The sequence below is a fragment of the Marmota flaviventris genome, chromosome 4 (assembly GCF_047511675.1).
Source record: "Marmota flaviventris isolate mMarFla1 chromosome 4, mMarFla1.hap1, whole genome shotgun sequence".
Lineage (NCBI taxonomy): Eukaryota > Metazoa > Chordata > Mammalia > Rodentia > Sciuridae > Marmota > Marmota flaviventris.
Genome location: NC_092501.1, coordinates 25597879 through 25612501, shown reverse-complemented (window position 1 = coordinate 25612501; position 14623 = coordinate 25597879). Strand labels below are relative to the sequence as shown.

At 43.3% G+C, this 14623-nt stretch overlaps 1 protein-coding gene across 1 annotated transcript; it reads right to left on the bottom strand.

Annotated features, from left to right (window-relative positions):
- Nucleotides 1-8360: 8360 nt before the first annotated feature.
- C4H10orf95 (chromosome 4 C10orf95 homolog) lies at nt 8361-8996 on the bottom strand. The gene has a single exon (XM_027930163.2). The coding sequence runs from the start codon at nt 8994-8996 to the stop codon at nt 8361-8363; it is 636 nt and encodes a 211-aa protein (XP_027785964.2).
- Nucleotides 8997-14623: the final 5627 nt, after the last annotated feature.

Genomic DNA, 14623 nt, shown 5'->3' with positions numbered 1-14623 from the left:
GAGAGGGACCACCACCAACACAAGGACATACAAATTGCAGGGGGCGGGGAACTCCATGAAACCCTTGCCCTGCTTGGGATTCCACAACTGTCCTGATCTTAAATCTCTGATTAGATCTAAGTCTCTCCATCCCCAAGAAGAGAGCTGACTCCACTTGCCCTTAGAGTGCTGCTTCACACCTCACAGAGAGAAGGAGGTGGAGTGATGCCTGCCCTTCGCATCCCTCAAATGAATTTTACCACAAGTGCCTGGGTGCAGGGTCCTCCTTGGCTGACAGGAAAAGCTAGGAACCTATGCTGAAGCTTCCCCTGGCATATCAATCCCCCACCATCTTGCCTCAGAATGAGGAATGGGACTTGAATTCAGCATCCAAGGCAGATGTTCCAGGCATTAAGAGCAGAGAAAGAACCAGCAGGCTGATTTCAAAGGGAGTGTGAGAGGGTACCGTCAGAGGCTTAGATGAGAAAGGAGACCCTTGGAAGAATGGAAGGGGTCCCCACTCTGGCTTGAGGTCAGAAAGGGCTCTCTGGGCAGGGTGCCTAACCCTCCCACACCTTCCTTCTTTCTCAGAAGAGCCACATGGGGCGGGGATGGAGGAGCTGGGGCAGGGTGGGGGCCTTTTTAAGGAGCTCCTTCCCAGAGCATGACTGCAGATCCAGCCCCAGAAACGCCAGAGAGGAGGCTTCATGGGTAAGTGCTGCCCTCTACTTGGGATTCAGTGGGGCTGGGGGCAGGGCTGCCAGCCTGGCTTTCCTTCTTTCTCCAGGGATAGGCTGCACCTCTGCCCTGTGAGTGAGGACAGCACTCAGCTGTCGATTTAACTCTCCAGAAAATGAAAGTGTGTTTCAGGGAAATCTTTCAGCTATCCCAAACACTTAAAGATCTTCATTCAGGTGGGAGGTTTTGTGGAAGCAGCACTTGTGAACTCCTATCTATCTTGGAGATCCCTATTGGCTCTAGAAGCCTCCCTGTTTGAAGATATACCCTTCTCAGAATACATATTCTGGCACTTTCCCCAGGCCCTCAACTCTTCAGCCAGGAGATGATATCTGGACTGGAGATGACAGGACCGAATATGTGAAACCCAGGCTCTGAGGGACAGAATCACTGCTATGGCCCTGAGCCCCCTCCCCTCATACCCTACTCCAGTTCCCAATGGAATTTGGGAACCATTGTCCATTTCCCTTGCTGTGATCTCCCATTTTCAGCTCCAAGCTCAGCACCCCTCAACCCTGAGTAGAAAGTATCTTGAGATTCCAGGTTCTACCCTGGGTCTCTACTTGCTCGTATGGGGAAAAATTCATACAAGGAAGCAAGGGAGGATAGCATGCAGGCAGAGAGAACTTTGGCCACTTGGCTCTGAGAACTGAATTCCATAGGCCATGAGCTCTAGCAAATGCCCTAAGTACTCAGTTCTGGTGCCCGGCTGTGCCACACCATCAATGCCAAGACCATGGGGGTATCTATGGCTCCAGCTCACACCATTCCAGACAAGTGCTCTTGTAGGCACCCATCCTGTCCACTGACTAAATCTTATTAACTGTGACTTGGTCTACACTTCTACTCAAAGATTCAATGACTCTCCAAGTCTTTTTACCGTTAATAGCTTGAATGGTATGACCTCCACTTAGCTTTGGAGCCTAATCTTCCATTGCTGTTGCCCTCCAATAAGACTGCTGCTTTCTGCTCCTGCCAACATGCTTTTGTTCCTGCTGGACCCTTCCTTGGTTTTTGAGACGCTTCTTTCCCATCACTATCTGTTGGAATCCTATATATATCCTTCAAATCCCCTCTTAGATGTCTTTTCAATAAGCTTCTTTCAGGTTGGGGTTGTGGCTCCATGGTAGAGTGCTTGCCTAGCATGTGTGAAGCACTGAGTTCAATTCGCACCACATGTAAATAAATGAATAAAATAAAGGTCCATCAACAACTAAATATATATATATATATATATATATATATATATATACATACATATACATACACACACACACACACATACATACATACATACATATGTATATTTAAAACAAGAAGCTTCTTTCTTTCAACTCCCCAACAGAAAGCAAATTACCCACACTCCTCCCCAGTAAGGCTGGGTTCAGGAGCTCCCTACCTCATAGTATTTACCCCAGTGTTCTGCAAATAGTAGTTCCTTAATAAATGTTCTTTTGTTTTGTTGAGTGTGTCTCATGTGTGAAGAGACGATCTGACCTAGACGTTAAGACCTATCAGATACAATCTTGGTACATTCTCAATGTATAACTGGGTAAGTCGTTAATATCTATGGGCTTCAGTTTCCTCATCTGTAAGTGGAAATAATAGTTATGTGTACATCAAAGTTTTGTGAATTTTAAACTTAATGAGTTGGTAATTTCTGCATGGAACTTAAGCATAGTTGGTACATAGAAGTTCTCAGTGTGTGAGGTTATGATTCTTATTCTTTTCCCTTAAGTAGAATGAGAGCTATCCAAAGGTAAGGGCAGTTGTGGCCTGGAGTAGGGCTTGAAATTTGTCAGTCAGGTCTTCCATGCTCGGCTGAGTAAGTCTGGGTCAAGACTAGCAGGATGAGACCATCAGGATCAGCGCTTGGTAACCCAGGCTGAGATCTGGGAGCTCTGGATTCCCACCTATTATTGTATGACCATGGGTGAATCACTCCCTCACTCAGGCCCTACTTTCCTAGCATAATGTAAATTTAGAGGGTTGAAGCATATGAATAGCAAAGTGTTTTATGAGTTCTGCACTTCTAAGGGTTAAGTTCAAAGAAAAGATCAAACAAGAAAGCATTCAGGTTTCCTGCAGGCTTTACATCCACAGGGCTGGGAGTGAGGTGGGATGCTGGATTGCATGGAGGAGCAGCACCTCTTTCTAAAAGCTTGTAGTCAGGGTCCTTCCTCCCTTACCTTGGCTGGGGATAGGGGTAAATTTATGTGCAGCCAGGGGCATTTCTGAGACTAAGTAGAAGACAGGGAGGAATATCTATGAGCAATGTAGATCCTCAAAGATGGGGAGAAATGCTGGGGATATAGCTCAGTTGATAAAATGCTTGCTTTTCATGCACACCACCCTGCTTCAATCTTCAGCATCACACACACACACACACAAAAAAAAAAAAAATGGCGGGGGGGATTGAGAACCTGCAAGTACTTGGACCCAAGAAGACAGAGAGGGAAGGGAATACAAACCACAGTTTAATGGTGTGAGGCTCACCATTTTTTGAAACCTGAATTGTTTAAAAAGGGGATTTGAGGAGCTGGGGTTGTGGCTCAGTGGTAGAGCGCTCACCTCACACATGAGAGACCCTGGGTTCGATCCTCAGCACCACATAAAAGAAATAAATAAACAAAATTAAGATATTGTGTCCATGTATAACTAAAAAAATACATAAAAAAATAAAAAAAGGAATTTGAAAAGGCTTACCAACATGCAAACAATTCTCCAAGCTTAGAAAATCAAAGCAGGCTGGGCATGGTGGTATATTCCTATAATCCCAGTGGCTCTGGAGGCTGACTCAGGAGGCTGATGCAGTAGGATCACAATTTCAAAGCCAGCATCAGCAATTTAGCTAGGTCCTAAGCAATTAAGTGAGACCCTGTTTTGAAATAAAATATAAAAAAGGGCTGGTGCAACTGGGGTTATAGCTCAGCGGTAGAGCACTTGCCTCGCACATATGAGGTACTGGGTTCCATCCTCTGCACCACATAAAAAATAAATAAATAAACAAATAAATAAATACATAAAATGAAGATTTTTGTGTCCATCTTTTAAAAAACCTTTTTTTTTTTAAAGGGTTAGGGATGCGAATCAGTGGTTGAGTGCCTCCAGATTCAATCCCTAGTACCCACCCCACTTCCCAAAATAAATTAAAGCAGCCAGGTACAGTGGTGCATGCTTGTAATTTCAGCAAGTTGGGAGGCTGAGGCAGGAAGATTGCAAATTAAAGGATAGCTTCCGCCATCTTAGCAAGACCCTGTCTCCTGGATTCAGTTCCCACTACCAAAGTATCAGTGACCTAGGTATGTAATACCTCTATTTTTTAAAACTCCTTTTTTTTAAAAAAAAAAATTTTTTTTAGTTGTAGATGGACACAATACCTTTATTTTATTTATTTATTTTTATGTGGTGCTGAGGATTGAACTAGTGCCTCGATACATGCTAGGCAAGCGCTCTACCAGCCCCAGCCCAAAACTCCTTTTTTTTTTTTTTTTCTTTTTTGAGAGAGAGAAAGAATTTTTTTAATATTTATTTTTTTTAGTTCTCGGCGGACACAACATCTTTGTTTGTATGTGGTGCTGAGGATCCAACCCAGGCTGCATGCATGCCAGGTGAATGCGCTACCGCTTGAGCCACATCCCCAGCCCGAAAACTCCTTTTTTTAATATTTATTTTTAAGTTGTAGTTGGACACAGCACCTTTATTTATTTATTTTTATGTGGTGCTGAGGATCAAGCCTACCACCTCACATGTGCAAGGCAGGCACTCTACCACTGAGCCATAACCCCAGCCCTTAAACCTCTTTTTTATATTTTAACTCTAAAAATATCAGTTTAGTTTTGTTGTGGTGATGTTTTTTGTTTGTTTGTTGGGGTTTTTTTTTTTTTTTTCAGTACTGGGGACCAAACTAGGGTCTCACATTTGCAAAGAAAGTACTCTACCAGAGGGTTGTGGCTAAGTGGTAGAGTGCTTGCTGAACATGCATGAGGCACTGGGTTCGATCCTTAGGACCACATAAAAATAAACAAAATAAAGGTATTGGGTCCATCTACAACTAAAAAAATATATAAAAAAAGAAAGTACTCTATCATTGGAGTGCATCCCTAGTCCTATTATTTTTAAAAATATTTTATTTATTTATTTCAAAATCTTTTATTTGTTTGCTTAATTTTTAGTATTGGGGATTGAACACAAGGGTGCTTAGCCACACTGAGCCACATTTCCCACACTTTTTGTTTTTTATTTTTGAGACAGGGTATCACCAAGGTGATAAGGCTGGCTTTGAACTCATATTCCTCTTGTCTCAGCCTCCAGAGTCACTGGGACTGCAGGCATGTACCAGTGCACTGGACCTTTTGGAGATTTTATATATATATATATATATATATATATATATATATATATATATATATATATATATATATAAATGTATATATGTATATATATGTATATACACATACATACATACATACATATATATTTAACTTTTATTTTTTAGTTGTTGATAGACACAATAACCTTTATTTTATTTTTACGTGGTGCTGAGGATTGAACCCAGTGCCTCATGCATGCTAGGCAAGCACTCTACCTCTGAGCCACAACCCCAGCCCCTGGACATATATGTTCTTTTTTTTTTTTTTGGTACCAGGTATTGAACTCAGGGGCACTCAACCACTGAGCCACATCCCCAGCTCTATTTTGTATTTTATTTAGAGACAGGGTCTCATTGAGTTGCTTAGCACCTCACTTTTGCTGAGACTGGCTTTGAACTTGCGATCCTCCTGCCTCAGCCTCCCAAGATGCTGGGGATTACAGGCATGCACCCTTGCACCCAGCTGGAAATAAATATTCTTTAAAAACATTTTTTTTTAGTTGTTGTTGGACACATACCTTTATTTTATTTATTTTTATGTGGTGCTGTGGATTGAACCCAGGGCCTCGAACGTGCTAGGGAAACGCTCTACCGCTGAGCCACAACCCCAGCCCCTATTCTTCTTCTTCTTCTTTTTTTGTGATATTTATATCTTAGTTGTAGTTGGACACAATACCTTTTAGATTTATTTATTTATTTACTTATATGTGGGGCTGAGGATCGAACCCAGGGCCCCACATGTGCTAGGTGAGCACACTGAGCCACAACCCCAGCCCTGGAAATATATATTCTCAAGAAAAATTAATAGGGGGCTTCAGAAGTAGAATGCTCACCTACCATGCGTGAAGCACTGGGTTTGGTTCTCTGCACTACATAAAAATAAAATAAAGCTATTGTGTCCACCCATAACTAAAAAATACATATTAAAGTTAAAAAAATTAATAGGGAAAAAATATTTCTGAAAGAGAAAGTATCTTGTAGGGTAAAGTAATACTTTTGTCTTGAAACCCAAAATGATTTCTTTGTCATTTTTATTGACTTATTTATTTAGGCTATACTGGGGACCAAACCTAGGGCCTCACACATGCCAGGTAAGTGCTCTACACTAAACCACTACGCTAAAACACTAATCCTTAGCCTCAAGTCCACAATGAAAGAAAAGACAAAACTAAGGATATAAACAAGTTATAAAATGTCGAAGTAAGTTACATAAGGTTTGTGAAAGGTAAATCTTGAAAAGTTTGTGTGTGATTAAGTTGACTATAATTGGCACAGTTAAAGTTACTTAGGTTCCCCCCCCCCATGGTCAAATTTTAATATACTGATATAGAACAAAGTCTAATCCTCTGTGTTTAAAAACAACAAGGGTTCCTTAAAACACTGATCTGCTCCATGTCTGCTTTGAGCATAGTCCTTGCTACCCTGCACCACTGCATCATATTTTAAAACTGACATTTTTTTTTCTCTTTTCCTTAACCTTGAAGGAAGGAAAATTACATTTTTTCCCATTCTAGGCCAAGTTGTCTATCCTTGGACACACACACTACAAGAATAAAATAATTCAGACTTCAGTAGTGTCAAAAGATCTAAAAAATGGCTATTTCTCAAAACTACAAATAATTTATGACCCTGAATAGGGCACAATTGGAATGTAGCCATTGAATCACCTCTTTAAGGACACATTGTTCCCTTGGTAGTTAGTGTCACCATGTTTCTCCTTTGCTAACAAAAAGACCAAAACTTCACAAAGTTGATAAATCCAGTCACAAAAATATGATCATATACATATTATTAAATAAAATATGAAATATTCAAATTATTAAATAAAATGATTGTATTCATATTATGACTATATTCATATGTTATTGTTATCAGCAAAAATTGACTAATTGTCTTTATTAAAGACAAACTTTATTTGACTATGTTCAGTTGAATATTTTAAAGAGATTTTTAACCATCAATTAAAAAAAAAAACAACCCAAAACTTTCCTTTTTACTCAAAACCTTGTCTTCATTATTGGACTGATATTAAGGACAAAGCAAAGACTGAGTTTTCCAAAACATTATCTATCAAGATAATTTCTTGTGTCTATTAGGTTTAAAATCAAGTGTGTTTTTACTCTTACTAATTTCACTTTGTAACTACTACCTGTTAGTATTTTGCAAAAGTACTACTTCTAACCAGAATAACCTGAATTAAGACAATAAGGCATCACCTCCAGGACAGATAGGATATCTGACTTGCAGTACTGATACAAATCCCAATTAAATGGGAAGAGTAATTGTAAAATTAGAAATCTTAAAGTTAAAACCCATTACTCCCATTTCAAGAATGGTGAAACTGGCCTGCTGGATGTTTAAAACCAAAACTTGGAGACCGAAGTCAAAGAAGTTAAAAAGTCTAAAGAAAATGCAATCAATATTTTGGCCCATGCCCTCTAAGGTCAACCAGGATCCAGGGAATGATGGGAACCCTTTAAAGCCCCTTAACTCCAGTGAGTCACCCAACCTTCAAATCAGGAGGATTGTGAGAACCCTAGAGAACAGGAAGTCAACCAGTGCACATTCTGTAAAGAGGGTCATTGGAGAGAGTAATGTCCCAATGCTTCTAAGGGAAGCCATATGTGGTCAGCAAGACTCTGACTCATCCTGGCAGATGGCATGACCAGTAGGAGAAAGCTAAAGGAGTGCTGGAGATATAGCTCAGTTGGTAGAGTGCTTGCCTTGCATGCACAAGGCCTGGGTTCAATCCCTAGCACCACCACCACACATACACAAAAAAAACTAAAGGAGCCAAGGTCTGAAGAGTGATCCCTGATAAATCTCTGCTGACTCTTAGCAGGAGATAGAAAAACAAGGTCAATTTTGACCAACGTGGTCTTAAATACCTGGCAGGAAAGTATAACCAAAGCACAGTGTTTAAAAAAAGGCAATGGCTCTTTTAATGCAACTTGAGATGTGTACTTGGGTCAGTCCTCCCAAAAGTAAATGAAACTGGAAGGCTATAATGAAAGTGTTCTTATACAGGAGTACCTGACACTGCCAGAGTCCCAAGTTTGTTCTGAATCAAATGATTTGAGACTTACAAATCTTCCCAACCTCCTACATAGGTAAGCTCCATATGATATGATTAGCTAGCCCTGATATTTTGACCTGATTGGTCTAAAAGATGAATGTGACAAGTCAAAGTCCTAACTTTACCAACAGCATTCTAAGTGACACAGCTAAAGGGATCCTTCAACTAACACAAAAATAATGCCAATAAAAAAGCTCAGCCTAGGCCCTTCCTCTTCTTGGGACGGCCGCGCTCCGCGGCTTCCCGGGCTGGGCTGCTGCTGTCACCGCTATTGGGCCGTCGCAGTACGCGCCTCTCCACCAGGTACTCCGGCTGGCCGACGCGCGGCGCCGCCTGCAGCAGGAACTCGCCGCGGCTGTGGGTGACGCGCACGTGCGTGCGCGGATACGTGCCGTACACTCGCCGCAGTTCCCGGCACACGAAGTCGGGCAGCTGCAGATCCTGGCCGTGCGTGCGTTCCACGCGGCCCCATCGCAGTTCGGCTTGCACATTGCCACCCTCGGGCCACGGCGCCCAGCTCTCGGCTGCGGATTCCTGCAGCGACGGCCTCAGGAGGCGGGCGGCAGGGGCCGGCGAGCTAAGGGCGGCGGCGTAGGCTGCTGGGAAGGCCCACCAGGGTGGAGTGGCGGCCGGAGATACGCTCGGGCCGTAAAAACAGTGGTATTCTCGCGGGGCCGCCCTCTCTCCCACGCACAAGCTCGCTGGCCGGCTGCAGAAGTTGTGGGCCTGGATGGGAGGCAGCAGCAGAGGGGCGGGCAGGTAGGTGTAGGTGAGGGGCTGCAGCGGAGGCCAGGCACTCTCCCCGCGCGGCAGGCAGACGTAAGAGTACATGGTGTGAACCTCAGGCAGCAGGCCTTTTCACTGGGGCTCCATTCTGGTTCAGACCTGTGGCGGGGCGGTGTTTGGATATAGACTTAATTCTTACTGTCACCCGGAACCCTGGGCTCTCCTTTCTGGCAGGAGCCTCACTTGCCTACCTCAAGGCTTTGGAGGATCGCCCTAAATCAGGTGTTGAATTCTCCTCCTCCTCCCATCTTGTCCCAGGTTTGGGCCTGAACCCCAGGCTTTCAGCAGGCCTTAAGGACCCTAGACCTTTTTAAGCCCTCAAACCCTGGCGTGCCCTTTCAATAACTTCACACTCACTTGTCTCCTTCACCCTGGGGAGGTTAGTCTCCAGCATTTGGGGTAGCCAGAGGGTTCCAGCAGGAGGCTTCTCTCCACCATTTGTTAGTTGCAGCTGCTCCCCGCCATACCCTGCCTCACTCAGCCACACCTCCCTGTTACCAGGCAAAGGGAAACACCTTGAACTGGCTAGGAGCCTGCCAGTCTGTCTACACCTGGGTGAGCGTAGGGTCACAGTGGCTCCAAGCTGGAAGCAGTGGCCTGAGCTCAGGGATGCCCACCTACAATATCACTGAAGGCTTCTTCTTTTTTTGATCAAGTTTGCTCCCCCTCCAAAAAAAAAAAAAAGAAGAAGTTTGCTCCCCATCCCCTAGCCCCTCCAGTGGATTGGGTTCTCCTAACATCTGAGTGAAGCTCCTGCACACTAGGACCTTCCTGCATTGAATTTTGCTTGTGAGCATCTGACTTCAAGTTGATATCAACTCTAGGAAGGTGCACTTAACATAGCAAGGAATTATAGGTACACAATAAAAGTGTTGACCAGGACTTATAAAGGTTAAATGACTTGCCCAGACTCATTTATGGTAAAGGCAAAATTCTACCCTACATCTGTCTCAAGACTCATGCTCACAATATTAGTCTTTTTTTTTTGTACTGGGTATTGAACCCAGGGGCACTTTACCACTGAGCTATGTCCCAGCCCTTTTTTATTTTTTAGTTTGAGATGGGATCTCACTAAGTTGCTGAGGGTCTTGCTAAGTTGCTGAGGCCGGCTTCTGTAGGAAGCCATTCATGAAATACGTGAGGATCTTCTCTGGCATGAAGCCAGGGAGATTTAGATTTGGCCTTGGGAACCATCTGTCACTCTCCCACAGCAATAGATTGCCCAATGCACGTGACCTTTATCTCTGGTCTGCTAGGAAGATCCCCCATAGTAGCTCTGGAGATGGGTGTAACCCTTTGGGAACTGGACAGCCCACCTTTAACCTTTTTTGATGAAGAACATTCTATGGAAGGCCTTTGATATTTCCCAATATAAATAAAGCAGGCACAGGCTCCATTTTGCCATAGTATAGAAGCTCCATCCGCTTGCCCGTCCTCCCCCACCCCTGGCGCCCCAATTTTGAAACTATTTTCTGTGTCCTTTGTTTTTTTCCATTCTATATTTTTTCTAGCTTTTATTTCTCAGCCAGCCTTTTCCACCAAGGGGAACCCCATTTCCATGGCCCTCGCGGGATGTGGGCGAGAGGCTTCAAACATACCATCCTCCTACCTCAGCCTCCCAGAATCAAATGAGATCAGGCATGTAACACTGTGCCCAGCACAATATTAGTTTTATTGCCAATCCATGCTGGAACTGCTTTCAGACTATCTCACAATCCCTCTCACTCTAGAATGTTACACAAGAACTTGTAATTCTTCATAGCCATGTGAAGAACAGATTGACATTCTCATTTAATAGCTAAGGAACCCTGCATGGTTGCGCACACCTGTAATCTCAGAGGCTCGGAGGTTGAGACAGGAGGATTGTAAGTTCAAAGCCAGCTTCAGCAACAGTGGGACACTAAGCAACTCAGTGAGACCCTGTCTCTAAATAAAATACAAAATAGGGCTGGGAATGTGGCTCAATGGTTGAGTGCCCCTGAGTTCAAAACCTTTCAATACCTGGTATCAAAAAAAAAAGCTAAGGAACCAGAGGCTCAGAGGAGGCTACTTTCCCAGGATCACACAGATTAAAAGCAGCACAGTGAAAATTGAACTCAGCCCAACTGATGCCAAAGCCTACAGGCCACTTGGATAAAGCCAGAAAGATTGCTTCTGATGGCATGAGTACTGTGAGCTCCAGTCCCCTGTGATAGTGGGTTCACCTATTTTTCTGGTGGGGTGAGTGGTCATTATGAATGATTAAAACTAATACCCAGCTTGGGGCTGCTATGCTATCACTTTCTCCCCACTTTTCTATTGACTTAAGCAGCATAACCAGCTTGAGTATCCTTCAAAACCCAGCCACTCCCTGGGAAGATCTCCCACAGTCACCCTGGCAATGTTACATTAGTCCTAACTAAGCTCCTCTCCCAAGTCTAATTTTGGCCAGTGGCCTAGTGAAGACAGCTGCTGAGGTCAGTATCTGAATAGAGAAAAGGGACTTGGCTAGGGTTTCATTTGGAATCTACCTAATACTCCCTACCCTACAGCTTCAAGACAGAGCCTTGCTCTCTGTCCACTCTAAGGACTCATCCTAGGGAGACAGTGGTCCTTTTGGGTGAAGCCTTCTATGGTAGGTAGAATAATGCCTGTCCCCCAAAGATGTCACTAATTTCATCCCTGGAAACCTATGAATTCGGCAAGCGGGAGTTAAGGTTGCAGATGATGTTAGGGTTGTGAGTTAGCTCACCTAAGAAGATTATCCTGGATTATCTAATGGTCCCAGTGTAATTACAGGGGCCCTTAAATGTGAAAGAGGGAGGCTAAAGAGTCAGAGTGACGACATGTAAAAAAGACTTGACCAGTCATTTCTGGCTTTGAAGATGGAATGGGCTCATGAGCAAGGAATGCAGGCAGCCTCCCGAAGCTGGAAAGGGTAGGAAAATAGATCCACCCAGACAGACTCTAGAAAGGAATACATTGGCTGGGGTTGTGGCTCAGCAGTAGAGCGCTCACCTAGCATGAGCAAGGCCCTGGGTTCAATCCTCAGCACCCCACAAAAATAAAATAAAGATATTATGTTCAACTACAACTAAATTTTTTTTTAAAAAAAGAAATGAATACAGTCATGTCAACACCTTGATTTTAGCCAACAAGATAAATTTCAGACTTCCAGCCTCTAGAACTGTAAGCTAATAAATTTGTTTTAAGCTGTTAAATTTGGTAATTTGTTACAACAGCAATAGGAGACTAATATATAATACCCCACTCCAATTTGTATAACTTTCCCTCCCCTAAAATCCTAGCACTCAGAGTGTCCAAGGCTACACTTGGACTAACCTCAACCCAGCCTTGAGATCAGTGACAGTCCAGTGAGACTGGCCAGTTTTCCCACCTGTTCTCAATCGCCCAAGAGAATGTAGTCACATTTTGGTGAGGGGTGGGGCTCATGCATGACCAAGCTCAAGTAGAGCCTGGGATGGTGAGGAACCTGCATTTTAATTGTGGTCCCTACATTCTTGCTGAAGATTTCTGCTGATCTGGGAAGGATGTTTTCAGGCAAAACAAGAAAAATAAGGATCAAGCTGTGAGTTTCTCAGTGAATCCTTCACCCTGATTCCAGTAACAGCCCCCTTATTTTTGGAGTCACCCACTGGTTCTCAGTCAAATGGTTCTGGTGGAGTTGATTATTCTGTCCATAAGTTTTGGGTGATTTAGGACTAAGTGAATCAGCCCTGCCATCCCACTGGCCATAGTTTAGGCTGGCCAATATGAGCCAAACCCAGAGCTTTGTTCCTTTATTCCTTGGAGGAAAGTTCTTTCTTCCTGAACAGAAATCTGAAATAATGCATTCTGGGCTGTGGGGGGAAGGCTTCCTGAGTGTGGAACCTAGATCAGAGAGGTAGGAAACTAGGGGAGCAGATAATTTCTTCAAATATAGTGTGTATCCATTTTTTGTAGTTACGGGAAATCCAATATGTTTCAAGGAATCAGGCAGTGATGTGGCCTGTGACACCCGAAGTCCCCTCCTAGTTTTCTCTGTGCTTGACAACCAGGAAGAGGAATAAGAGATAATAACAAGGTAAAAGGTTACATTGTTGAAATCAGAAGGCTAAGGGACCTCAGAATGTAACCATGGGGCATTAAATGCAACATGAAGGATCCAAGGTCTATCCTTTTCTTCTTCCCCCCAAAGTTTCACATATTTACTAGCAAACCAACCCAACCACTACTACAAAAGCTTCATAGCTAAAAAATAAAATTACATTCCCAGTTAAATATTCTCCACCATCTAGACAGTGGTAACATTTTCAATTTGATGTGACAAGATGATCATAACCTTTATATATCATAACCTTTATACGCATAAACGTGTGCCATTTCTTGTGTAATTCCTTACAGACCTAAGTTGGTTCTCCCCCAATGTCTCCTCTTGGAGCTGTACCTGATTTTATTACACTGTTCATTCAAATACATTGAAGAATGGAACAGTTTTGGTTTTGTTTCTTGGCCAGGAATTACTTAATTTTAAATCTCATGAGAAGACACAGCGAGGAACTGAGTCAAGTGCACACACCACAAGGCTGAAAAATCCAAGTTCTCTCATAGAAATTATCTCTTATCAGTCTTCCCCATCCCACCATTTCCCTACTGGACTCCCAGGGAGGGTTAAGGAAAGACTCAGGGTTTGCTTTGAAATAAAGGCATACACTAGCCAGAGATGGAAGGGCAGGGGAAATTCCCTTAGCAAATTTACAAGGGACGTAGTGTGCCAAACCTACAATGAATGCTGAAATTTAGCTCTCTGTCTTCATAGCCAGGAAAGCATAGAAGGAGGTGAGGGGTGGGGAGAGGGAAGAATTGATCATCTTTCTTCTAGTCATGAGGGCATTCTGGAAGAGGGCTTTCAGCAGTCACTTAAGTCTAAAAAGTGTGTGTGTGTGTGTGTGTGTGTGTGTGTGTGTATGTGTGTCTGTCTATTTATCTGTCTCTAGGAGAGTATATAGGTTCAGTTTGATGTGACTGCAGCCATCTTGAGTTGTAACTGTCATGACTGCCCCAGAGTAGCCCTAGTTGGCTTTTTCTGCACGCCTCTCAGCAAAGTATAAACAGACAAACAATTAGAGTGGTATGTGGAGCGTTAAAAAACTGGACCCTGGCACCAGGAATATGCCTTATACTAGCTTAAGATAAGCTTAAGATATGCCTAGAATGAGGTCATCTTTGTTCTAAAATTATATACATCCTTCCTTCTGACCCAAATTTCAGGGGTTCAACTGGTTTATTACTGACATTTCAGTCAATAAGTCCTTGAATAAACAACACTCTGAAATTCTGTATCTGTCTGCCTTTTTTAATCCTAGGGTACCTTGGGCCTGGGCCTCATACACTAGGACTGTGTTGTTTTGGAAAAGGGGGAAACAGAAGGTGAGAAGAGAGCTTGTAGGGGTGGGCTTGGGGAGAAGGAGGACAATGAGACAGCCTGGTGGATTATGTATGCTGGGAGGAGGTTCATGGAATCACTAGGGGTTCTACAGGATCTGGTTGAACAGGCTCTAGCCCCTGGACACAGGGCTTCTCTTGATACTGGAAATGGTATCAACAGTGACAATAAAAATGAAATAGGATCACATGAATGTGGTTATACAAGCAAGGCTTTAAATGGTGTTTCTACTTCAGCAAGAAGGGGG

What these genes read in the sequence shown, in the direction of transcription:
- C4H10orf95 (XM_027930163.2), bottom strand. Translation starts at nt 8,996, where the DNA reads ATGTACTCTTACGTCTGCCTGCCGCGCGGGGAGAGTGCCTGGCCTCCG.